Source organism: Oculina patagonica, chromosome 7 (genome assembly GCF_052425735.1).
Source record: "Oculina patagonica isolate OP01 chromosome 7, crgOcupat, whole genome shotgun sequence".
NCBI lineage: Eukaryota > Metazoa > Cnidaria > Anthozoa > Scleractinia > Oculinidae > Oculina > Oculina patagonica.
This window is the reverse complement of record NC_135764.1, coordinates 3,414,162-3,441,831: the sequence shown is the minus strand read 5'-3', so window position 1 is coordinate 3,441,831 and position 27,670 is coordinate 3,414,162. Positions and strand designations below refer to the sequence as shown.

Sequence of the window (27,670 nt, the reverse complement as noted above, 5' to 3'; positions counted from 1 at the left end):
AAAACACACACACCACCGATTCATTTCTCTGTTTATTGACTAAGCATTGTTCTACCTAAATTATTATACAAGCGTGTTATCAAAGCCTTTACTATTGTAAAGACATATCAAATCATAAAAGCAAACGAATTCACTTTTAATTATTATTTTGTTTATTTGTAATATCGAACATAGGAGACCCAAATGCAATTTCAGAGTTTGTGCGGAGTTTGAAACTGAGAATTGTTACCAATAAATGCTAAGTGTCATTTCTCAATAACTTTGAGTAACATTTTTCCTTGGTGCTGTTTCCAACGTTTCCTTTCACTGTAAAAGTTTTTTTTTACGTAAAATCGAGGGAAGATATTGAAAGGAAGGATAGAAAAAAATACCATGTTTCCTCAAATTTATTGAGTAATTGCACATTTCAAATTTGAATTTATATTGCTTGTAGCCTGCGAGCGGCTCACCGGGGCACGCGCGAATATCCTTGGGGCCGCGCGGTGGCGGCGTGCCGCTCACGGTGCTCTGTGCGTGTCCCAATGTGGCCTGCTCGCAGGCTATATGCTTGGAATTCACAGTTCAATACTCCATTTTGACTCTTGGATTACTTTTGTGTTTCCAGTCAATAATTCTTAGTGAAAACCATTTAGAGGGTGAAAGGTTGTTGACGCGCGTTGTCTTATTGCTGGAGTTATTCGTCACTGTTTCCGCTGGGAAAGCGTTTATAAAAAATATAAAACAAAACTTCAAACTTGTTTTTAATCTCATAAAACTAAAAAAAAAGTCGCTAATCAAGCAAATGTACTGTTGGTATGACTAAAGTTCTCCTGTGTCATTACTGGTGCTATTTGAGCACTATTTCTTAAAAATTCTTCCAAAATAATTCCTACTTGTTAAATAAAAAAATATATAAAACAAAAATATCCCCTTACAAAAAAGAAAAAGCAAAAATACTAAATACAAATTTGGACAAAAGCATAGCCTGCGTGCAGGCTAGTTTAAAAAAAAATCCAAAAAAAAAAAAAAAAAACAAAACTACCGGAAAAATATGCTGCGTGCAGAAGTCTGTTTTACAAGGTTATGTGAAAACGTAATGAGTTGAGATTATCTCTGGCCTGCAAGCAGAGTTTTGCCCAAAATTCAAATTTTCTAACTTAAGAACGATATGATTGAGCTGAATAAGCTATTAAACGTCAGCGGGGTCACGGTATTTTGGCCCCTCCTTCTTCGATGAACCTATTCTCAGCTTATTTATACATCTACTCTCTGAAGGAATGAAATTCATCTAAAAGCAATGGTCACAAAGCACTTTTCCGCGGTCTGGCCAAACACTGTAAAAGAATGAAGTGATAAGACATTCAGGTCACGTGTCTATAGTCAAGCCTAGTCAAGCCAATCACGAGCCTGGAAGCGAGCCATATATGAAGCCTACTCCAAATATGGAAGTTTGTGATCACGTGAACTTCTATCCCCGCTCCTATGGCGATGGATGTTTCAGGTGTGTGACGACGTACGCGTATTACTAACCAAGACTTCTACCACTCGATGAACGTTTTAAAAGTTTAATTTTCACGCCGGTTGCCCGAACAATTGAACACGATTATTACGAAAGTCCGCAACAACTATATTCCCCTCTGGCGTCAATGCGAGGCCATGTGGATCATTCAGTTGCCCGTCTCCATCCCCCTTGGTACCAAACTTTGTGATAAAACGCCCCTCGCTAGAGAAGACTTGAATACGATGATTGTCTCTGTCGGCGACTATGATGTTACCATCGTGACCCACGGCTACCCCGGTGGGTCGCATTAACTCCCCGTCCTGGCTTCCCTTGCGACCGAAATTGAACATAAAACGACCTCGTGGATCAAACACCTGGAAAAAAAAACGGAGCGGAAATTTCTAGTCAATATTCTCTTGGTATTTTTTTTTCAAGTTAAGATCAAGCATGCCACAATCTACTTATTTGAAAATGGATAACAAATGCATAAAAAGTAACTACCGGTAGCGTGATTTCAGTTTTAGCGCTTTTTTGCACACAGTACATTTGTTGCAGACGGAGTTTTTTCTTAATATCATGCACTTGTCCAAACTTCAAAACAGAAACTAGGTTCTTCCCTTTATTTTATATTATTATTAAAGTAAAATCGTTCTCGGGCTCAAAAGGATCTTAGTACTCTGCGCGACCTCTGAGCGCAAATATTGAAAGGGGGAAACGCATCGCAAATTTTGATCTATAAAATAAGGTTTTTTTGAATAACGTGAGGGACTCAAGTGGCAAAAAGCAAACGTTTATAGGGGAGTGTTTACTCGACAGCAAGCTCTTATTACGAGGAGGGCGCAATGGAAGGACGCTAAATAGAACTAGGGGAAAAAAAAAAGGGGGGGGGGGTGCGCCCACCACCCTCCTACGAAAACCCCCACTGACATGGTGAACGATCAATACAAGGTACATACCTGAATGCGGTGACTGTGCATGTCAGACACAATAATGTGTCCCTGAGAATTCACGGCAACATAGCATGGGTAATTCAGCTCTCCATTGCCGTCACCGAACGAGCCGAACTTAAATGATTGACCTGAACAAAATAAAAAAAAGAATAAAGATAGTCAGATTTACCTCGAAAAACAGCAGCAAACGGAAAATGGCGGATCTGAGCTCAGAGAATGAGCAAAGGCAAGAAGAAAGAATGTAAATCAGGGAGTGAAGCGGTTGTGATATTAACCTGTATCTAATGAAATCACGTGAATACAGCGATTTGCTGAGTCGGCAACAATAATTCTTCTGTTTGCATCCACAGCCAGCGTGGAGGCTTTCAGATCTGGAACAGAGAACTTTTGAAGGAACATTCCATCTCGGTCAAAAATCTACAAATGCAACAAAACAGAATCTCGATTAGAGAACAAAAGTAGCCTTAAAAGCAGTAATAACTGTGTATACTGTACAAATTTGACCAAAGCTCTCACCAGACTTTATGTTACTAAAGTTGTCAAGGTTTTGCACTTTGAGTTAGAGCGGTTTTCACGTGAGTGTCGAAAGTAAATTGCGTTTGCTAGGAGAAGTTCACTCCAGAATGGCCATTTAATTTCTTTACGCCAATAAAAAGTTTTTACAAAGATATGTTATTCACCAAAATTTCAGCATCCAACGTGTGCTATAACCCTAAGAATTCTTTACCAAAACTCGACAACTGAACGCCGCCATCTTGGAGCTGGTAATGTATGCGTGACGTCAAAGAGCTCAGCCTGAAGTTTGGCGGAAAATTTTAATAGTTGAAACTCCTTGTTTTTTGTATATCTTTGAGCTCTGTTTGAGCAAAATGGAAATTCACAAACAGGCATTTTGACAAACAAAAGCCACTACGAAAAAAAACAAGGAGAAAAAACAAGGAGTTTTGCATTTACGTTTATTGATTGGTCAAAAATCTCGTGCCACATTCTCGACAAATCAGAACAAAAACCAAAACCGTGTCTCGCTCGCGCACGTTTTCCTGCGCTTCGCACTAGCTACATGTATTTGCTTAGAGTTTTGATTGGTTCGCTGGATTGTCTGTGTCCTTTGTGATCGGCCAGAGTAATTTCTTTGGTTTTGATTTTACGACACTCAATTAAAAACTGTTCTATCACATTGATTTATCTGTCTTTTTGGTCAAACTTCCCAAATTACACGTTTTCTGCCTTTCCCGATCAAGCACGTTTTAATTACGGTTAGAGTAATTCAGCATTTGAGCCTGTTATAGAGTTTTTTTTATGAACTCCGTAAAATCAAACAAAAGTAACACATCTGGACCTGCACCCGTGAGCCAATTACAAATGTCACAATAAACCCATCGGAACTCCGCGTCGGAGAAAAATATGCAACCAGTGGCAAGCGCGGAAAAACGCGCAACCGTTGCTAATTGCGGAAAAACATGCAAGCGGGAGAAGACGCGTGATTTATTTTTAATCAGTAAGGAAAGCTTTAATGAGAAGCAAAATCAAAACAAATATAGAAATCATTTTGACATTCAACCCAATTTGCTTTTTAGTTTTACCCAAGGCATTGGAAACCCACCCTACATTTTACGTCTCCCTTACCTGTATTTTGCTCCCCAATCTTTCACAGACAACAATCCTTCCATCAGGATCCACCCCAACCCCTGTGGGGCACTGGAACTGTCCACTGCCCTCCCCCTTGCGTCCAAACTGGAACATGAAGCCGCCATTTTGATTGAACACTTGTACTCTGTGATTATGGCAGTCAGTGATGATGATATGTCCTTCATCATCAACAGCAACTCCGAATATACCATTGAATTCTCCAATTTCTGTTCCCTTCTTGCCAAACTTGAGGTAAGATTCTCCAGTGTTGACAACGTTGACTTTGAAAGGACTCCCTTGAATGTGTTTGTCTCGCACTGTCACAGAAACCTAAAAATAAAGGCGTTTATCAAAGAAGGCTTATTAAAGCTCGGAGTTCGGATTTTTGGGGGTCCAGAGCCGTGGAGCCCCGATATTTTGGGCCTGGAGCCCTAAACCCCTTTGGGACCCTGGCATATTATCGGGGCTTAATAGTATCAAAAGGAGTTTGTCTTTTCTAAAAATGTTCTGAGTTTATATTTGGAAGTGATTTTGCGCCTGAAAGATATTTAGGTGCAAACAGAAATGCCGTATCAGGTAAAACTCTCTAAACATGCGAAATGAAGCACAAAACAAGTTGTATACAATCATAAGTCTGTGAGCATACTTTAACGACATCAAATACTGACAAAACATGGAGACAACTATTTTATCGAGCTCTGGTTGAGAGGAGAATCTACCTTGTGCATCCCAGCATTAAATGGACTGTAAGAAACTCCATAAGAACCGTTTCTATGATCCTCGACCTAAAGGAAACAACACAATGTAACATCAGAGCAATTAGAACAGCCCGTAAAATGTAAAATAAATCGTGCAGACGTCACTTCGAACACAAGGAGTTTTTAGCCACAGCGAGGGTGCCAGAACGCCCATTTTATAGAAACGACATCTCTGAATTTTCCTTATACAACTACAAAACATTCTCTATTTAACGGATCAGATGGTGGGAATAAATACATTTGTCAAAAATATACTATGCAATTCTCAAAACTAACATTAAAAGAAATGTATGGTAATCAATAACGAGAATTCTTATTTTGAGATTGGTAACAATATAAACAGACAGTAACAACTTGGGAGGAAACGTAACTAAATTGCAAAAGTTCCTCTTCAGTTTCTGCAGTTTACTTTATTAGCCTGCGTTATTTGTCTTGCCCTGGAGTCATACCTACAGCATAAACTCCCTGTTTGAATACCACACAATAAAACGCAATTTAAAACCACACAGTGAATTCATTGCTAACAAAATTATTTTTGTTATTTAATTTGCAATTCACTACTTCTCTGTGACTTCTAGACCGCTAGTCCTGGTCCGATATTAGTATATTAATATTAATGATTACCTCTTTTATTTTTTAACACATGACGTCTAAGTTCAAATAATGCACCTATCAATGCTAAGCTACAGGAGGGGGGGTGGGGGCACAAAGGTCGACAAAGAAGGAAATTGACAACAATTTGCTGCTTGTGGCGAGGAAAAGTCCGCTAAGTTTAAATCCCTGTATATGCCGGGCGCGCCCTTCCCCCTCTGTGATTGAACATTGATAGGTGCATAGCCGACAATCGTTAGTCTTCTTAGCGAACGTTATTTGAGTCGTCACGCAATGTTTCTCTCTCTTAGCGACAGCGAAGAAGCGTTACGTGACGATCCAAATAACCACTGCAAAGTGGACGAAAGACACACGTTACATAAAAACACCTACCAGTAACATAACGTAAACATAAACATAACATTAACATTAAAATAAACGTGAACATAAACGTGATACCACAATCATTGCAATAAAGTACAAAATAAAATCAGGTGCAGACGATAAAAGTACTGTGCGAAAAGAGGACCGAACACAAAAACATATTCACTTCAGAGAAAGAGCCAAACTGACTGACAATAAAGAGTCCCCTTCGCCACCATTGTTTAGATTGTCACGCAATGTTTCTCCCCAAACGTTGCGTGACGACCAAAAAAATGGTCACGAAAGAGGCTTGGTAACAAAGGAAAACAAGTTATTAGTAATTATTGTGCGCATGAATCATCACAGTCAGGCATGCCACACGTGAATCTCAAATCAAATGCTAACATTTTGTGAGTTGTAGCGTGAGAGGTAGGCATGTGAAGAGCCTGGGGAGGAGCCAAGCGGTCTTACTTCGGCAGGCACTGTTCTCCCGTCAGACGTGTACACGTCAACTAATACATCCTCACCGCCGCCAGTGCACTGGGCGCCACTGTGATCACTAAACACAGTATAACAAGGTTAAACGCATCACTTACATTCTAACTAGTATCTCGTAATGATATGGAATTACTGGCTGGGTTGGTAAGGTAAGCATAGTGTAGCTAATAAATTCGATAACTGACTGACCTGACTGATTGACTGACATATGCAGCAGACAGACAGACAGACAAACTTATTGACTTCAGTTACAAGTCTGACTGACTGACTGACTGACTTAATGACAGAATGACTGACTTAATACAGACAGACAGATAGATAGACGGACGGAAAGACAGACAGACAGACAGACACACTGACTGACTGACTGACTGACTCACTTACTTAATGACAGAATGACTGACTTAATACAGACAGAAAGACACAAACGGACGTAAAGATAGACAGACAGACAGACACACTGACTGACTGACTGACTGACTGTCTGACCGACTGACTGACTAACTGACTAACTGTCTGACCGACTGACTGACTGACTGACTGACTGGCTGACTCACCGACTGATTAACTTAAGGATTGTCTTGGCCGATTTATTGACTGCCTGATTCTAGTCCTTCTCGAGATCATGCTGAATTTCAGTGACATTACCTTATTAGCATAAAACATACCGAGTAAGAACCGTAAACTTGGATTTCTTTCCCTTGGTGGCGCTTTTCATATCATCTGCTACTGTACACATGCCAGGGAATGCATTACTAGTTTTAATCTGCCCCAGGCCTTCAAGAGCCTTCAGTACGTCATCCTGATTGGCCACAAAGTAGATGACGTCATTTTCTTCAGGTTCGCCTTGAAACTTGGCTGAGATGAGGTCGTTTAGTCTGTCGCATAGCTGTTTCTTTATGACTAGGATTTCCACCGAGTTTCCATGCCTCAATACTTCCTCTGAAAAGAAGGCATCAAAAAAATATTTTTTATAATATCTAACATTTTATTTACAAATAGCCTCACCCAAAACACCTTGTAGCTACTCAATCAAAGGACTCGATGTATAAAGACAATGTTATTGTTGTGATAAGGGAATTCCTGGGAGCTTTTAAGAGTAATCTTCCGCCCCAAATCTGGGATGTTAGTTTTAATCTTCTTGCGGATTGTCTTACTGGCCTCTTTTAATCTTTTTCCTAATTAAAAGAGCCTTTCTGCATGTACCGGGGGCAAATGAAGTCACATTGTTTTACCCTCGCCGTGACTCTTTGTATTTTGGTGCAGTATTTTTTTCAAATCTTTTATTTCTTTTGTTTTACGTCATTTGTGTCCGGTACTTACAGAAGGAACGCATTAAGACAAGTTTCATTATCCCCAAGTTAACAATCTTTCCTTTTTCCCGTCACCTGATTTATCAAAATATATTTACTATAGGGCGTTAGAGCGAAAATTTGCAAGGTACATTCTTAAGACGCGATGCGGACCTATCGTAAGAAATGCAGAACTCACCAGTGAAGTTACATGTTGTGGTGAGTCGTTTCAATTCATTTTCCAACCTTTCTTGCTGCAATCCCAAGACTTTCGACTTTTTTTGCACCATATTCTCTACTTCAGCCATCATTGATTTCTCTCGATCTTGCAAAGCTTTTAAAATCCGAGGAAAGCATTTCTGAATCTCAGACTTGGCCACTTCGGCGCGAGCCTCAAGACGGCATGTCACTTCTTCCACGTCTTTTGTGGATTGCGTGACAACTGGGACTTTCCTTTTGAGTTTATCAGCCAGTTGCGAAATTGTTTGCGTCTGCTTGTCGATAGTATCGGTGAGCTGTGTGTATTTGTGACGTTCTGTTGAGTGAGTCGTCATTGTGCACTCGCGGCAGATGGCTTGCTCGCAGCTTTCACAGTAGTACCTGCAAACGCGAGAACAATAATCGAAACATTCCAATGAACATTGAGTTCTTGTATGCTTAAGTGAGGAACTAGGTTATTTGCATTTGCAGAGCTCTACATGCGACTTTTCCCGCGTTTTTCACCAGTTTAAATGTTTTCCCGCGGTTGTTGCCGGTTACATGTTTTCCCGCGGTTTTCACCGTTTACATGTTTTTCCGCGCTTTCAACCGGTCATCTGTTTTCCCGCGCTAACCACATATAACTTTCTTTCCCGCGCTTGGCACTGGTTCATACCTTGGGCTACCAAACTGCAATTTATTGCTATCTTATTGTTATCTTTTTTGTATTTCTTCAAGCTGCCGGCAAAAAAGACTTTACCATGTACCAAGGCAGTCAAAGGAAACTGCTTTACTTTAAAGTAACAAAACAAACGGTTCCAAACGTAGCCAGAGCGTCTTAACGCTTTGACTTACAAAAATTGATATTGAATGTTGTGGCTTTAATGAATAACATTAAGATTCTCTGATACCAGTTTATGCGCCGTACCTTAGTTTTTCATGAGTGTGTTCCATGCAGAAGATTGGTCGATGGAGTAAGTCTTCGGGGCGTGGGCTGGATTTCAGTTCATCCAAGGATACGACCTGAAAATGGCAGCTAAACGTCAGCAAAAGGATGACCTCAAATGCTTCAAGCCTAATAATGAATAATGCTAAGTGTTTTTTTTTTTTTTTCAAAAACAGCAAACCTGCCGAAAGGAATGCCGCTTAGGCTGCATTCATTATGTATGCTACAGGGGGGGGGGCAGAGGATTTTTTTTTTCAGCGGCTCGTTTTTTTATATCCCCCCCCAAGGTCCATACAAATTTTCATAATCCCCCCATGCAATCAGCCGAATCAAAGTCTCTTCGAGATATCGACGTTTTTGCATGAAGTATGAGTCGAAGGTTTATCCTGTGCATTGTTCTTCGAACTTATCATTACAGTTTCTTTGTAGTTTAGTTTAACAATTTCCTATCTTCGCGGAGAAAATGCAGCCATATAATTTTGTCAAAAATGGCCCGTCCGCGCCGGGTATTTCTTAGCCTGCGAACAGGTTTTCTGGAGAGCGCTCGGCCGGCGGGGCAAAAATGGAGGGGAAAGCCTGCACGCATCTCTGAGAATCGCAAATGCCGCCCACGAACACCCCGCAGATTGCTTAGCTTGTCAATTGTCACATTTAAACAAAAGCATTTAAACCGCACGCCGGAAATCAAATTTAAACTAAGGAAAACAAATAATGGTCATTCGCCCGCGAGCTAAAAATTGACAGCCAACGGCCAAGTTCCGAAGATGCAGCTCACAGTCCCAGAGTAGGATCTTGTGGCCCAGTGGTAAAACAAATGTTCGAACACCAGATGTAAGTGAGAATATCCTTCTCGCGCAGAATATCGCCTCGAAAAATTGGCAAGCAGTCGCTAACGCCGTTCTCAAGAACGAGCAATTGAAACCAGACACGTTCTATTTTGATTTTTGTCTCTACCGGAAACATCGACAACGTCACAAATAATTAACCGCTCCTAAGCTAAAAGAAGCCCCCATCTCTTGCATTTGTTTTAACTTCAATAATATCTTTGAAAAGAGCGAGTTTTTTGGTATGTTTTTTTTTTGACGTTTGTAATTTTTAAACGATGTAAGTGCTAGTGATTATTTATTCGTGTTTTAGTTACGCAATCCATTGTTTGTGCGACGCTTTTTATAGATCGCCTTTCAGACACAAGTGCGTTGAGATAAGAAAGCTGACATGTCACTTTTAAAATTGTTATATAACGTTTGTAAATGTGACAAGTCACGTTTTTTCCACGAGATGGCAAGTGATCACCCACAGCGGAAAGTAATCCCTTGAGAAATTAAAACAGTCCCTTGAGAAATTAAAAAAGTCCTTTGAGAGTTTACAAATATGTGGTTCCAAATCTTGTCCACTAACCCCTATTCTACCATTTTAGCTTGTAAACAAGCAAAAACGTCGAAAAAATGAATACCCCCCCCCCCCTCTCCTCCCTCACAAGAAATATCAAAACAAATATCTGTATAATAGTACACTACCTTATTATAGGAATATAACGAAGCATTTTAACAACGCGAACAAAATTTACGCATAATAAAATTAACGCAAAGTCAAGAAAGGTTCTGGTTAAATCCTTATAGTAAAAAACTTAACATCAATAAAATTAACGCGAATTTTTGAAATTTGCGTTAATAACATATATCGTTAATTTCCTATAATAAGGTATATATGTTTGAGATTTCTCGATGTTGTTTAATAACAGCATCAAGAGAGTTTTGACAGTTTTTGTCATACCTATGCCAGCCAGTCTAAGTAGCACAAATTAGGTATAGATAGCCTGCCAGCTCGTGTACGAGTACTACCAGGAGTATTGACAGGAACCTCCATTTCACTGTCACTCTCGTCGACAAAAGCAACAACCTCATCATCATCATCACTATCACTATCACACTCATCCACGGATTCATCTCCGCTGTTGCCATCCTCTTCACCCTAATTTTCCAGCCATTCAGCATCATTCCTCTCAAGTGCGACTCTTATCATTTTTCTTCCCAAGGAGAGAAAGTTTATGACGGTCTAAATATTTGTTAAGTTCTTCGACGTATAGCTTGTTCATATTTTCAAACGTGGACGCGATAGTTTTCCAATCATATTGTTCGTATCCTTTCATTGAACATTTAAGTGCACATTTGTTGTTCAATTTCATAAAACTGTGCACTGAATTACATTGTTTTTTTTTTTGCATTCATTGATTCAATAAAGTTGCACTGGTTAGACTGAGGTTGCATTAAATGTTTCAATTTTAGATATTTTACTTTCTATGCTGTATCGAAACATTACATCTACTGGCCAGGCACACTACTTGAAAACTTCAAATAGCTAACAGTCTCTCAGAATAATAGAGGTACCCTTGTTGCTTACAGTCCTTGAAAGAAGCTGCTGTACTTATCATTTTTTTTTTCACTTTTTTAAAACTATTACAAAAGCTAGACAGAATCTTACAAAAAATAAGCATCCCCCCAGTAGATATTTAACAATTTTCATATCCCCCCTTTTTTTGCTCTAAAAATTTGAGAACCCCCCCTAAAATCCTCTGCTCCCCCCTGTAGGATACATAATGAATGCAGCCTTACCATTTTTATTAGTTTCCAGTTATCGTTTTCCCTTGGTGGGGGACTGGGAATGAGAGAAATGATCAAATGGTACAAAATTTTCCAACGGTTCGGTTCGCACCAACTGGAATGAAAGGACTAAAAGGACTACCTCAAAACGGAGTTCACAATTTCTAAACACTAAACGGATTTTCCGGACACTAAATGTTCCATTTGCTTTCCAACCGAAATTTCCGGGTTGTTTGGTTTAATGGTAAGCACCCTTGTATCCTCAACTGCGTTTGAACAGCGTTAGTAAAAAAAAGGGGAGCCTGCTGTCGAGCCAAGTAGCTCATCAGGCCGGAGCTTAACCCGGTTTCTAAAGCATAAAGCGGCTAGGAGTATTGATACTTCCCGCTGGATGGGATGCTAGTCCAACGCTGGGTAATCCCCAAGCAGTAAATTCGCTGTTATCCATTTAAATTTAGTAAAGTGCCTTGCCAAAGAACACAACGCAGTACCCCTGCCAGGGCTTGAACCCGGACTGCTCGATCTGGAATCCGGCGCACTTACCATTACGCCACCGCGCCTCCCGGCGCTAGTACTGAATTGAATTAGGCCATGAATAATCAAGCGAACAAACCGAGAGCGCTTACCCTGTGAGTCTTGGTCAGCCTCAGCCTCATGTGCGCGTTTCTACAGTCATGACAGAGGAAGTCCATGCACTCGATGCACCGCGCAGCCGCAGGAAGCTTGTCCTCGCAGCTGCTGCACATGATTGGGTTCTTGTCGTGCGCGCGCACGGCCGCCACGTCCATCATGGTGGTCACGACGAAATTTGGCGGGAAAGCACCAACACCGCGCTCCTGAAAAAAAAAAGACAATGAATCAGTTAGGGGAGAATTTTCACATGTTTTCCCTCGGTTGCTAGTGTCCCATGATTTTAATTGTATAACTACGGTTATTTGTCTTACACTTTCGTGGAATCTGTTATAAATTGGCAACTATTTGCTCAATAAGTATAGTTGTTGAGTTAGTTTGCCTAAAGAGTGTCAGTCCTGAGTGAGGTTATTTTCAAGTCTCCCACAAATGTCTAGTAATCAATAGCATTTGTTTGCCGTTCCCGTTTTACTGTGTTGTTTTAATTCAGTAAACGTGTAATACTTAAGGTCAAATATGTGGCTCTTGCGTCGACCGTTTGCGCCGTCTTACATGCGCAACAAATCTTCGATCGAGTGATCAATTCTCATTCTTTGAAATGCAATTTATTCTTGTCCCCAGAGCGCGCGCATTATCGGTCAGCGTAGCTAAAAAAAACAGGCCATGCGCTAAATTATGTTTAACTTTGTTATGGTTTTCGAATTTTCTGATGATCGAGCTATTGAAATTCAGTTGAAAAATAAAGACAGGTTTGACCCAAGGAAAGAGCGCCATCTAAACTGATCGGATAATGAAATGTGTGTTTCTTCTTGTCTGTGTGACAGTTTCTTGGAAAATAAGTAGAACTGCCTTATTTTCAGCCAACAAAAATACCGACTATAAAAATTGAAGCCATCACTCCGTGCACAATTAACTGTGCTTGAGACGCCATTGAAATGCTACACGCAGGTTTCTGAGGGTAGTGATCCCTTTTATTTTGACTGAATGTAATTATCAAAGCCTCATTATGCATGAAATTGAAACTTGAAACAAAACAAAACAAGATATTGAAGCGTCACTGAAGCTATATTGCTCGTGATAGATTAAAGAGTTCTTTTTATAGAGCAGAAAAGGCGAATAATGATTAAAGGGTTGGTTTTCGAAATTTAGGTCAGGGTAGAAAAGATGCCGGAAAACGAGTAATAAATTTCCGTGCCGGCCGTTTATTCTGGAGACATGATTATAACGTTAATTATGAGTTCTAGACGAAGCAAACGACCCAGAAAAGGGATTATACTTTTCAAATTTGAAAGGATTTAGAAAGGAACGTTTAAAATAAAAATGTAAAAAAGCTAATCGCTAGAACTGACCGTGAGTGGCACATCTGTTCTGCAAGCTGGGCAGCTGAGGACGCTTGACCTTGGCACGACCAGGTTTTCCAAACATCTTTTGCAAAACGTGTGCAGGCAGGGTAACAGGCGAGGATTCACGAACATTTCATGACACAAAGGACAGAAGAGATTCACAGAGCTTCCTGTCGAGAAGACTGGATTGTCCATCATGGGATTCATGTCCATATCATCTCGTACCGACGCCATCTTGTGCTCCTGAAAATGAAACAACGGTTTTAATATCTTGCCATTTTCACAGCACGCTGCGAGGCAATAAATGAGTCAATGTGAAATAAATACTCTGTAAAATTACCTTTTTCGCTTAAGGACTAAATCAAGCGGAACTTTAAAAGGAATTAGACCGTCTAAAGTTTCATTACAAGGGATTTATAAACATTTTCTATCGAATAATCTTTCGCGAATTCTACTTATTATGCGGCTACTCCCAGAAAAACATTTCAAGGCGCTAAATTGCAAGCGTAAAGCAGTCAGAAAGCTCTTCTCACCGATTTCTTGCCCGGTTCAATATTAACAGCGGGATCAGCTTGAGTTGACATATTGAGAATCGGAATTATCCTCAGGTTATCGATATGAATTGCTGCCACACAGCAGGGCACCTATGATGTTCAAACTCCTACTGATTATTCATTGATTTTCTTCATATTACACGCAGCGAAAATTAATAGGATCTTCAAGACATCCATGTTACAGCCGAAATGGCAAGATGGGATAACTTCACCGGCTATACACAAAAACTCCTCAGCAAAAAATAAACAATTTCGACTTGCCGATGGCAAAACGGTGGACTGAGTTAAATCTAAAGTTTAAAGAAGGAAAATCGATGAACGAAAGATGTTATTTCGCTCACATCAGGAACCATATAAAATGCTGGGCGCGTTGCAATTATCAGAAAATGTCATTACTTTTGAATTTTTTATGTTGTGGTATGATCGGGCCAATCTAAAAGCTCGATTTGTTCAAGTTATCAAAAGTGTGCTGATTATGTGCGTTATTTGCACTGAACTTGAAAAAACGGCCGCACAGAAAATGAATTGAAATTAAGACTTACCCTTTTATTTGCATTGATCTCATCTCATCTCGCAACAATGTCTTCGACTGGAATAATTATCACGTTTTAATCTTTCAAGCGCTCGTTAAGGTCGATTCTTAGAAGATAATTATTCCAACGAATAAAAAGCAGTTTTACGTCACGAAGAAAATAAATGGTCGCTGTATTGTGTAAAAAAGGAAATCGTTTCCATTTAGCAAGCATTATTACTCTTTGTTGTATAACGGAAAATTATTCATGCGTTAGCCGTACATTTTCTCGGAGTCTTTTTTAAGCATATGACTACTATTGGTAAGCAAAATAAAAAACAACACTGACTTGAGGTAACTACAGATCAACCACCGATAAGGTAATCCATCTGTGAGGTCACCAGATCGGCTGACAGAGGAGAAAAAAAAACTTAACATTCAACTGTCTTGACATCAACACACGCAGATACACTGCTATGATCACTGATAAGCAAGTATCTTCCCAAACATATTCACATTCCTCTTGTTAAAGGGATTTCCAAGGGATTTAAAATTTCCTCTTAACAAAACAGTGTATAATTCAGAATAGGACCTGGGTACAAGATTAACATACAGTTTCCCTTTACAAGAATGTACGTGAGGCGCAGATTTTTTTTTTTGAGAAACTGGCGTGTTTTTCAATCTAAGAGCGGTTTTCACTTGAGTGTCGAAAGTTAATTGCGTTTGCTTTGGTTTTGCATTTCTACGCTTAGTGATTGGCTTAAAAATCTCACGCCACTTTCTCAGCCAATCAGAACTAAAACCAAAACCAATCGTGACTCGCTCGCGCACGTTTTCCCGCGCTTCGTACCAGCTACATGTATTTGCTTCGTAGTTTGATTGGTTCACTGGATTGTCTATGTCCTTTGTGATTGGCCAGAATAATTACTTTGGTTTTGGTTTAACGACACTCCGATTGAAAACTGCTCTATACAAGCAAATTTTCAGTCACTATTTGTTGTCTATTATCAAATCATTTCGATAGACCTGTCCATGCGGCATGGCTTATTACTATCATTAACCGGCGAAGCTGCAAAAATAAAATTGTAGCAGCAGCCAGTGTCGATGGGATGCCAGACCATAATCAGCCCTTGCGTCATTTTTCCAACCTGCGAACGCATTTTGCCTGTTGGTAATTCCTCGGACATAGTTTTCTTGACCACAGTTGTTAGATTATTGTCCTCGAGCAAGAAACTATAGAAGACTGAGGAGAGGTCCGCTATTTTACGTGGGAAATTGTGGTTTTCACGTGACGTCATCAAAATTCTTAAATCCAGAATCGCAAGACCCCTGAATTTTTATCCTTCACTGGCTGTTAGACGTCCTTAATAAATATATTGTCGAAAGTTTTAAGCTTGATAGCATTCGCCGTCTTTATGATTGAGCATCAGTTTGAATTTCTGAGTTTCACGCCACACGACATCAAGATGGCCGCCAGAAGGCTGTTACGTAAACTTAAAAAATATCCTTATCCTGTAATTTTTAACAATCTGAACAGTCGAGGTTTGGCGAGAAGTGTTTAGGTGAATGTTTTCTTGTTTATGAGGGTGAACTGACCCTTTTTTATAGCAGAACTGAATTCTAGTTGTTTTCATTGGTTTCCGGCCGCCATGTTGGTGCCCATCGGCGCGGGCACCAAATGAAGCCGAAATGACGCTCTACCCATAACTCTTCGCGGGGTGCTGTCTAACCTCCTCTCGCCTTGCGGACATCCCGCCATTGCGGACACTCGCTATCAGCTACGGACAAAATCCAGATTCCCGGCAAAAGAGGTTTGACTGGAAATGACTCCCTCTATTACGGACTCTAGCTATAGCGGACACTAAACGACACCCCGAGCGTGTCCGCTATAACGAGAGTTGACTGTAATACGGATACTCTGTTTTAATTTTGTTGTTAGCTCTTACATTATCTTTTATACGAGCCTGGTATACAAGGAGCTCTGTCTCGGATGGCAAACTTGAAAAGTTTAGCCTTAACTTTCAAGTTAATTACAATCCATCTTTATCTAATCTTTCCTCATTCGTAACCACTCCGTTGTTTTTTCTCAGTTAATTTTTACCTCTTGGTGTTTTCTACCTTGGTAAACTATTATTTCAAGGTTCCTTTATTTGAACGCAATTTTATACATTACAAAGACGACTTTATTCATGGTGACGAAGCCCTCACTTTCTGTGGCCGTAGTTCGATCCTCGAATCACATGTCACATCTATTTTTTTTGCTTGCTTGATAAATAAATATAAACAAAACAAACAAGACGAGTGAACAATGACTCCGTATATCACCTCTGTACTGTGGCAGATGAAATCTTTGACAGCGGGACAGATAACTCTTGCGAGTAATGGATTAAAATGAAACTTCCCAAGTGTGACGAACATTTATTTTCCCATTACTATGTCAGTTCGTTGTCATCTAGACAGGTAAGTAGAATAACGAAAATCATCAAATCAACAAGGAATGATGTTTTGATGCGAACAAAAAATCTCATAGAACTGACAGTAAATTTACTGTTTGGCAGTCAGTAACAATGATTATTATTTAGAGCTTGGGTTAAATTAGCAACTCAAAGTAAATACGAATCATTTATCATGTCAAACCATGATAACTATGGTCACACGGAAAATTAGGCACAGCTGGGAGTGATATGCGATCGTAATCGAAATTTTTGATACTAAAACTCAAGAAATGAGAGTACAACGGCACATAAGGGAGTTGCCTTTATAGTAAACAACCTGACAAAAAGAATAATTTTTCATTTCAAACAAACAAAACAAGACGTACAAATGTTTGTTTTTCATAAACGTCACCTCATAGAACCAGAACGTGCCATAAAAACATCACTAATTTTATTTTCCTACGTTCAAATCATCGGGGAACAAATTGTGTGTTAATTGAGTAAGACATATTTTTCTCTTAGGTTTTATTAAATCAGGAACGTGATTCTTATCGCTTCCCCTTTTCTGTTATGGTTCCCTTAGGCTAAAAGCTTTTTCTTCGCTTTTTATTCCGACGCGATCGCTCCAGATAAACTGGTTCCAAATGCATATTTCGTAAACGATTCATTTTGCGATTTATTAAATTAAAGTGACATTTTCAAACTCGGGTTAGGTGGTCTATAAGGGTAAATAAACCGGATGCGTAAATATCTACCTACCCTAAGAAAATTACAATATTTTGAACACAGTTATCGAATATCGTTCTTTTCCACTCACGTTATGTTTTAAAAATTTAAATTCACACACCTCATATCTGACGGAACGTGTCTGTCGCTGATACGAACAACATCCCTCGTTTGTTCGCCAACACATTAGTTCTTCTTCAAAATAAGTCATGGTTAATATACGCGAAAGGGAATTTGAATTCATGAGGCAGTTCTGGCAGGAACATTTCGGTAAAGCCCCTGGAGAACTGCGCTGTAGCGAACCACCCCTGCCTGGTGTAATCTCGGCGAACGATAAAACGACTTCTTGGCTCAGAGAGCGTCCTTGCGTTTCTAATTTGTATAACTTCGATTGTTCTCGATTGAGGGTTTATGAAGCAAATGGGAATATAAAAATAAAGGCAATCAAATGAATTTAATAAAGGAGGAAAGTTAAGAGAAATTTCCGAATTCGTTGGCTGTTGTTATGAATTCATTAGGTATTGTCTGTGTGCTTATCATCTATTCTTATCAAAGCACCCATTAAAACAGATCTTCGTGAAATATTCCGCTGGGTTTTCTAGTAAACTAACTTTCATTCTTTCAAAAAGAAGTTTTTTCAATAGAAAAATGTCATTTACTCATTTGTTAATAAATGAGCTGGACAAAATGAAATAGCCAATTGAGGTTTCGTTATTTTTGGTTGTAGCGGATTGATGAATTACATTTTCGTTATTCATCACCTCAAACAAAAGAATTCATCATAAAACAAAAAAATAAAGAAAAACAATTAAGTAAAACGTAAAATAAACACTGTCATTATGAAAATGTAACGTTTGAAAATTTTCAAAGGATCACTGAAAATGTTTCATTGGACGTATGCCGGCTTTGATTGCAAGACTTTTCAGCCCGGGCCAATTGAGGATGAGAGTTGACTAGCCGAGTTCGAACTCTCGCTCGTTCGGCCTAAAACTCTTATGCACTCTCATCGACTTTGAACGTGTTTAAATTTTTCATGAGAGTCGCTGAGAGTTTTCTCTCGTCTGTTTCGAGTTGATGTTAGTCGATGAGAGTTGACGAAACCTCTCATAAGAGTCAACTCTGTTCACCCACATTTTTGTTTGGCCCGGCTTTTACAATAATTCTTTTCAAAATCTGGCACATCTCGTGTCCTCGTCCCCGGGGGGGGCCCCGGGCCGTCCGCCCGTCACGTGGACATCGACAGAAAGCATATTTTTGGGGTAAAGTAACAATTCAGTATTGCTCTGCATAAAGGATGAAGTCTCGCTCCTCTTGCTTTGTAAACGCGCTCTAAAAACTGCTATGTTGTTCAGTGATCTGGGTTAAGCAGCATTTAATTTTGGATTGGGGTCGGTGGTTATTTAGCGTTGGAAAAGAGAAAAACGCGAATTTTAACCGACGGAATATCTCATTTAGTGACCACCTAACAGTTATTTTCCCACACCAACGCAAAGCAATATTTTACCTTCTGTTTTTGCAAGCAGCGGATTTGCAGACCTGTTGACCTGTTTAACAGTGTATTTACTCCAACCAAGGCCACCCAAGCAAATTCTTCACAAATTGACCAATAGTATTTGTATGTTAAAACAATAAAAATGGTCACAATTTTATTGCTTCTGTATCATGGAGCTAGTGAAGATCCACAAGTTGTCATGTGTGGGAAATCTATTGTTAACGAGTACAAGGTTTTCATTTCCTATTTTGCACAGATTTTGTCAGGTGGCCTTGGTTAGAGTACTTGTACTGTAATTCCTTGCATGTTCAAAAAGCTCAACATGTATGTAGAGTTTTCAAGCCATATAACTTTGATAAATCAAAAACTACTGAGTTACTAAAAACCGAAACATTCAGGTTTTAATAGAGAACAATATTATATATCCCCCAGAGAAGACAGCGCGGAATTCAATACAGAAATACGTAATAAAATTGTAGTGAAGTAAATGAGTTGTCTAGAATCTAATTTAGCAAAGGAAATAAACTGTTAACTTACAAATTCCGCCAGCTTTCGCGTTGTTGTGATTCGCCACATGGTGGATGATTCGTCTCTCAAGTCGTCAGTTACTGCTGGGAGTCGTTTGGCTAGAGGTGAACCCTACAACAGTCAAACGATGAACTGAGTTTCATCCCTGTACTCGGACGAAGGACGGTGTACAGTAAAATGAAAATAAATATATATGTTTTATTATTGAGCGCAGAGGAAGCGGTTATGGGGCAACTCTGCAAGATTCCGAGACTGCGGTCAAATTAAAGATGAAAAAGATTAATTTTAATTTCTTTAGGCTACTTGCTGAATAATTCATGACAAAAAGTTCTTGACGCTAAAACGAAAGCCAAATAATATACTATTTGAGTATCTTATTTATTTTTGAGTTTAAGTATATATAACAGTAACTTGAAGTTTGTAAGATTTCTAAAATAAAATGGCATATTTATTACATGTAAATTAAACGTAACTATTTTATTTTCCAAACAAAAACATTGCTTTTTTAAAAATCGCGACCTTTTTTTCTTGGGATTCTTCGACGGTTAATTGTATTTCCATCCACAATAAGCGAAATATAATGTTGACAAAACATCTTACTTTTTAATTTAAACAAAATTTGAAATACCCATTCTGGAAGCGTCTTCCAACGCTTCTTAATCTAAATACCTCTAACGGTGTTAATTCCACAAGAGAAAAACAAACAACCTGAACGAAAAATATTTTTGCTTTGTTATCTTACCATGCATAAAAGAAATATTCCATCGAACATTGAGGATGTTTGCTGAAAATTGTGCGTGTTAACGGAGTGAATAAATAAGAAATGCATTCAACCGTGTCGGATATGGATGGGATCACACGGAGGAAATATCCAACAATGAATAATTATTTTTATTTCGCACTCTAGGAAAAGCTGTTTCGGAGCCACAATCAAGACCCGAAAAGATAGCTATTAGCAGCGACCTTATTAGGCTTTCGAACTTTTGTCATACAAGGCAGTTATGACTATTTTGAAAAACGGAAACATATAATGGTATTAGTGACATTAATTTGCACCAATCAAAACAACGCAAATTTCAAGTAGGAAATACTTCGAAGAGATAAAGAGTCAAGGTCTTGAGAAATGATAAAATGTAATGACAACCTTAACAGCAGTAAACAATTTTTACGTTATGAATTATAAAGGAAACACGAAGGAGAACCAGTGATAGCGTTTTCATTTTACTTCATTTAAGCGCAGATTTAGCCTGCAGGAGGTATATATATAAGTTGCGAGACTGTATTTATTTAAGCCCAGTTACAACTGTGCTATAAAAACAGACCTCTTCAAGTTTTTAAATGTCATATTTTGCAGGTGAACACAAAGATATTGGAAATATTGAGTTATATTTATATTTCTTAAGCTTTGTTTCAGTTTCTGTTCTCCTACAGAGAAGAAAAGTGAAGTTTAATCAGGAAAGCCGAAACATAGAAACAATTAGCGAAAAATTGGAAGTTTCAAAACGAAAAAGGAGACTTCTTATACTTTCTTTTTGTAATAAGGAAAGTGTAATATATCGCTAAGCTATTCGAGACAAGCGTATTTAATGAAAGTTTTCAACTAAGAGGTTGTCTTGTTTTATCACTGGCAAAACATTTCTCACAAGAGATGGGTAGGAATTGTTTGGAAGAATAGATGTTTTTAGCTTAGGGCTTGAAGGACTGAAAAGGTAAGTATGCATTAAATCCATTACTTCTACAAAGTTAAAATCAAAACAAATCAAAATAAAATAGTAAAATCTCATATTACAAAGGCTTTCTGCCTCGCTTTCAAGTCATGATCGCGTTTTCAAATCGAGGTTGTAAGAGGAACACCTGTTCAGCTGGTCTAATGAAGCGCGAGTACCGGTGGACCGAACAAATAAAAGCGGACTAATGTTGGCGTATTTTGATGTGACTTCATTGTTACTGCCATAATCTATTTGAGAGCGCCATTGTTTGTGCCCCGAGTGATCACACAACACAACATCAGTTGAAAACCGCGTCAAATGAATTCTAATTAATAAACACCACGATTCTAAAACTGTCCACGGTTCGCCATCACTCAAAAATTATTCAATCGACTTTTCATCATTCTATTTCGACGAAACCATCAGGTTTTTAGTCACAGTTTCGATTCATTTTCCGGGAATAAAAGAAGGGAGGTAGTTTGTCCGCAAATACATCAATTAGGAATGACGCAGGTGCGGAATCGACCATTGGTCAGGAAATCGATTCATTCCTTACTCAGGAAAACTCTAACATAAAAATGGCCAAACATCATTGTAAAGCCGTTAAAAGCTGCATCGTTAGAATTTGAAAATTTTTCTGGCTAGTTTTGCGGCTTCGTGCCATTTCTGCTGATATTTATCTCAATCCAATTTTCTTGTAACAAAGGCGCAAAACCCAACTTGCAAATGACATACAGTTTTCGTTTAGTGAAGTTAAAGCACATTGAAGGAAACTCGAAGACGCTCTTATAAAACATTTCGCGTAGAAATCCCGTTTCGGCTCTTTTGTTATAGTCAAGGTTTTTCCTGCTTCTCTTCCGGCCGCATGCGAAAAGGAAGCCTTTATTCTGACAGATATTATGTTGCCAAGGATTTGAAGCAATCCGATCGAACTAAAACCATAATTGATGATCTCTGTAGTAATAACTCTGCGCATAATAAAAGTGTTTCAATTCGCTCTCTCGAAACTTTGATTGATCTCATTTTTTCGTGTTTTGAAACGTAAAAGAAGACCGCCACAGCGAATGTTTCAATATTTGTCAAGGGTTCTACAAGTTTTGTGTACATAAGAGAATACCCATGCCTTGGAATATTTTTAAGTTTGAACGCCGGTGGTCACAGGAAGATTAAAAAAAATTCCGCGTACAGAATCAAGCGACGAAAAATAAAATATATAAACCGGTTTTTCTTAGAGCTAAATGGAAACTTTTTAAGGGGAGGGATCGATTTCGAAGTTTGCGAGTTCCGTACTTTAAATGGATATATACTCGCATAACAGTGCAAACAGTAATATGGTAAAAATCAAGATTGAAAATATACCTTGAGATTAGACGCAGGCCATTTTGCCTGTAAATCTTCAAGATTGTGAATGGATGGAAAAAAATTCCTCTGCTTTTACCGACGAGATCGACTTTCCTCTCGCATTGCAAAGCAGCGCCAACTAATATTCGGAATATTTCCTCTCCTATCCGCGGGCAAAGACCAAATGTCTGTTTCGATCGAGATAACTCCGGTTAGATCAATTTAAATAACAATGAACTCATTTGAATACAACGCCAAAGGAGGATATTCGCGATAGGTAATTTCTGAATGAGCGAACTAAATTATGAAAAAGATTTTATGCGCACACACCAAAACATAGGCAATAATGACACTGAGAGCACCCTATTATAGTTTTATCTTTATTTATTTTTTTGTTACAAGAGGTAACTTTGCGCTCCTAGCTTTTCAAAATTCACTGCGTAAATGTGCATTTCGGGCATAAAAAGACTTAATTACAATGACAGTCATCGATGACACTTGAGCCTAATTCAATTTTTATTTTGGCAAGCGGTTAGCTAACGAAATATAGGTTGTTGGAGAAAAGCACCTGCAAGGAATTATTGTTTGGACGCGGTAGGACTGGGCCGGAAGGAAGATCCGCCATACAAAATTTTCCCATCTGGTTAATAGCCTTTATGCGTTTGCTTTTGGTGTGTAATTATGGTTAAAAGCGACCACCCTTTACAGGAAATTTATCGAGCATCACATACAGAGATATTCTTTTTAAAACTGACAGCTTGAGCATCAGCAACCCACGTACCGAGGAAATTGAGTTTGATCCGCTTTCTGTAATTAATTTTCGCTCTCTTTTTTTCACCACGCCATGATCAAAACTCAAAAGCAAAAGAGATAATCTCAAGGAAAAAAATCTGGCAAATTAACCTCAAAGCTACCCGAAGAAGCCTGCGAACCGAGCCGCCTCTCATCACTGCCGGCTGAAAGCTGAACCGGCCGGGAGCAAGGAGGAGGCGGCTGTCAGACTGCATTCTCATTCGCAGGCTATATCTGAAGTTGCTAGTTATTTTATTAGCGTGTCGCATTTCATGTTTGCAATAAATGTAGTCTTCCCGTGGTGTGGGCGACTAATCGACCACGGCCACATACGCGGTGAAAAGCCTCTAACAAAGACATAAAGAAACACCACCGACAATAAAAGAACATTTTAGGCCGTATAAATAAATTTCCTGGCACCTTTAAATGCATCTTTTTTTTCATGCAGCTCAAAAAAAGAGAAAGAAATTGGCTGTGAATAAGAACTAGTGTAATACTTATCGATTTTGACAGAAATAACATTAAAACAGTACCTACTTAAATATTGTCGTGATTCCAAAGACAGATACAGGAAATATCTTGACAGCTTAAGTTAGTTTTAAGAGCATCCTGTGTTGTTCTGAATCAATCAATTTGACATGTCTTTTTAACACGGCTATAAATTGTCACCAGGCCTTTTCGAGTGATTCGACAGCTGCCCTTAGGATTAGAGACTGAGAAAATATACCTTCTTTTACTCATGTCCTCGCTACTTAAAATACAAATATAAAAACAGCGTCTTTGCATTGTAAGCGGTAAAGAAAGGGAGTCAAGATACTTGAATATTTGACAAGATCAAACGCTCGGAAAACAGCTCGAGATGCAAAAAATTATTATTATTATTATTATTATTATTATTATTATTGTTATTATTACTTTCATTATAATTATTATTTATTATAAATTATTATTGTTATTGTTATTTTATTATTATTATTGGATTTATCACGGTCTACAGAGAATCTTTTCTGTGTCGTGTAGTCCTGTTTGACTTCTTTATTTTTATGACCAATTCATTCCTTTTTCAAGTAGCCCATGTTTTAGCTCAAAATTGAAAAGGCTAACGGCTCTTGCTAAACATGAACCGGATAAAAGTGTCCTAATTAACTCAACTGTACTTTATGTTTGTTTGACCAAAATGAGTATGGCTAACACCTTAATAGGATTTATCTATCCCAACCCCCTTTAGACGTGACCAAATTTAAAGGTCGGCACACACTAGGGGGCTAGACGCAGGGATTTTCTTCGGGGACCAGTCCCCCAGTGTGTACTCGTATTTTGCATCGAAATTTTAGTCGCAGGGACCATACTTTTGGTCCCTGCGACTAGTCCTACGAATTAAGCTGGTTTGAGATTTCTGGGACAAGTCGCAGGGACCAATAGTCCCACAAATCGGTCAATTTTCTAAGGGGATAAGTCCCTTCGACTAGTCCCCTAGTGTGTGCCTAGCTTAAAGAAATTTAATAACATGAATTAAATTTGTCTGAATACGCGTTTTATAATAAAGAATAGCGCAAACGTTGACCGGCAGACTTCGGAAAGTGAAGCAAGTCTCAACCTTTCAGGGGTAAGTTAGATGAAACTGTTTTTGTTGAGAAAACGCATCAGTAAAACATCATACTAAACTCACATGTTTCCTTCCAGCGTCGCCTTTCATATTAGGATGGCCGCTCGTTCCTGCCTCTCCCGCGCACAGTGATGGTTCCTTTTCGTTCTGAAACAAAAACGTGAATGAAGATTTTTAGAATGTCAACAGTGATAATGAGTGAACATAACAGTTGCGTTGATGAGTTGCGCGCTGATGTAGGTGGAACATGCGCAGCTACTGTTTTCTGGGTATCACAGTAAGAAGCAAAATTATTTAATTCGAGCAGATATGTCAAATGATAAACCGAGAACAATGCCTCAATTCTCTCGATCCAAAACTGAATATCCCCTACAAGCTGGCTAGCTTGATCCAAAAATACCGAAAGCACAAATTTTAGTGCTGAAAGAAATAGAGGATATTACACGCGGTGGGTCTGTCTCACGGGCCCGGCACGGCCCTTCTGCTCTCGGTGCGTCGTCCGACGCCGCGAGGTCGCCGCAGCTCGTCGCAGCGGGAGCGGTCGTGTCTGCTCGCATCGGTCCCAGGTGGTGTTGACGTCCGGGGGGCGGATCGTCACTGAGTAAAAAAAAACCTTTTCACTTCCCTGACCCTTTTATCATTAATTGTTTAAACACGTTATCTCTGTCCCCTCCCTAGAGACCTTCTCATGTGCTGCTCTTGAATACTGAAGACAAAAAAATAACCCCGCGTTTTTTCCACAGTATTGTTCCCATTTCCTGTCGTTCTTTACCTGTTTTGAAGGAGTTTTTGTCTTTTGGTCTTTACTGTTTGCTTGTAAAGCATCCTTTAGCTTCACCAGAGAAGACAAAAATTCACTTTTACCCGATGATGCAGATGGTTTCTATAAGAAGAAGAACGAAAAATGCAATCAAACTAGCCATGATATGAATTAAATATGGACTTGTATGACTGGGGAGGACTCCCTTTGTTCCACTGCGTGGTCTTACATGAGCTCCAACTTTCTGAGCTCGAAATTTGACTTCGACAATCGGGAAGAAAAATTCTGTTAATAGTCGAAATGTACGAAAAGTGAATATTACAACTAAAACAAAAGTAGCTGTTTACGTTTAGCAAATTCTCACACCTCCCTCCCATATAAGATTAAATACCTGAGATTTCAGGGAACGTTTCTCAGCGTTTTGGTTCGGATGTTGTTCCAATTTATCCTGGGAAGGAAGTTTACTTCCTCGCCGACCATCTTCTTTGCTTTCAGTGTGGCCATCATCACGGTCTTTTCTTTGTACTACATCAGATTTTTCTCTGCGTCTTGAGCTAAGTCGTTCAAACTTTTCCCTCTGAATACTGGTGTTTCCCTCGGTAGTTTTAACGTCTATTTCTTTTCTCCGGTTGGTCAGAACATTTTTACGGTCCTTTCTGTACTTTTCTCCGCTCCTGTTGTGTTGTTTCTTGTCGGAGTAGGGATGTTCTTTGGTTTCTTTGCGGCCGTCGTAAACCTTTGTCCCATCTTTGTGTCTCGAAGCACTTGCTGATTTTATCAAAGGTTTTTCTTTGCTAGTCTGTCAAAAATATTAAGTTTAATTGATTAAAATACTTAGGAAAATTGACAAACCAACTAATAAATTTTCAAGTCGTCTGGCAGCGAACAAAACAACACGCCCGACAAAAAAAGGCGGGAAAATTTTCAAATATTTCCCGTCCTTTTTCGCGGGCGTCGGAAACGTTATGTTCAAGAAGAATGCGCAAGCCTCGAAGGCTTCGGAGAAAAGATTGACGTTAAATAGACTGTTTAATAAATTTAAGCTTTATAGCAGTTTTTTCTTCGCTGTTCACGAGAAAAAAAGACCTAACTATTTCATAGACCCCCGCGTTCCAAAAAAAAAAAAAAAAAAAAGAAGACCGAAAACAGCAACGTTTCTACCACCTTTGTTGATCAAGTCGAGATAAAAAGTACAAATGACATATCTTATTGAAGCCCTAATAACACCTTTTATAAAATTTTTCAACTAAATCCGACAAGGATTCTGGGAATGCACCAGAGACGGCAGGTAACACAGGTGGTAAATAAACGCGAACAAACATGTAAACAAACGATTGATCGCAATAAAAATTCACAGTTGGGGCTTCTTTTGCGAAGCAGGGACTACAAATTAAAGAAACATTTTTTAAATAAAAGCTCTTTGATGAACTACGATTATAGTTTTTTCATATGGTAAGTGTAACGACAGGCAACTATCTCTGGCGCTCGACATCATCTTTCTTTTGAATTTTGGCGGTCTAAGTGTTAAACAAAGCAGCTAAGGATTTATGCTGGAATTAAAAGAAAGAGGCTTACCTTTTCATCTCGTAAAGGAGCAGTTTTGCCATGTTCGCGCCGTGTTCTAGCCGACTTATCTTGGTTCAAGGTGTTGACATTTTCGTCTCCTTCTTCGTTCGGCAGTTTATGAATTCTCTGGCGTATTTTAGCTCGTAGTTTTTCTCGCATGGAGCCATCTCCACGCGAAAATTCCCCTTTGCTTGTGTTGTCCGTGTCTTTCAACATTTTGTTGTTGTTTTTTTGTAGCTATTTTTATGAAACCCTTTAAAAAGCCATTTTGTAGCCTAAATATTTTAATCTAGCAGTTTATGGCGAGGTAGGTGAAAACCAAACAAGTGTTGAAGCCCAAATAACCTGAATGTCGTGTGACGCTAAAATAGG

General features: G+C 39.0%; 1 protein-coding gene across 2 annotated transcripts; it reads right to left on the bottom strand.

Annotated features, from left to right (window-relative positions):
* Window positions 1-1,035: 1,035 nt before the first annotated feature.
* On the bottom strand, window positions 1,036-27,553 carry LOC144661597 (uncharacterized). 2 transcript variants are annotated; one of them, XM_078522402.1, is made up of 16 exons: window positions 27,308-27,553; window positions 26,124-26,531; window positions 25,745-25,855; window positions 25,036-25,119; window positions 19,534-19,635; window positions 13,285-13,521; window positions 11,932-12,141; window positions 8,688-8,782; window positions 7,761-8,161; window positions 6,938-7,211; window positions 6,177-6,330; window positions 4,779-4,844; window positions 4,057-4,389; window positions 2,706-2,847; window positions 2,437-2,558; window positions 1,036-1,854 (listed from the first exon to the last, which is right to left on the bottom strand). In XM_078522402.1, the coding sequence occupies exons 1-16, from the start codon at window positions 27,512-27,514 to the stop codon at window positions 1,552-1,554; spliced, it is 3,249 nt and encodes a 1,082-aa protein (XP_078378528.1). In that variant the 5' UTR covers window positions 27,515-27,553; the 3' UTR covers window positions 1,036-1,551. The 2 variants fall into 2 exon arrangements, with proteins under 2 accessions (XP_078378528.1, XP_078378529.1); XM_078522403.1 differs by having other exon boundaries at window positions 6,243-6,330.
* Between the last annotated feature and the right edge of the window lie 117 nt (window positions 27,554-27,670).

Coding starts and splice junctions, on each gene's coding strand:
- LOC144661597 (XM_078522402.1), bottom strand. CDS start 27,514: ATGTTGAAAGACACGGACAACACAAGCAAAGGGGAATTTTCGCGTGGA. Junction 25,856..26,123: donor AACGTTCCCTGAAATCTCAG/GTATTTAATCTT, acceptor TTCTTCTTATAG/AAACCATCTGCATCATCGGG. Junction 25,120..25,744: donor CAAAAACTCCTTCAAAACAG/GTAAAGAACGAC, acceptor TTTTTGTTTCAG/AACGAAAAGGAACCATCACT.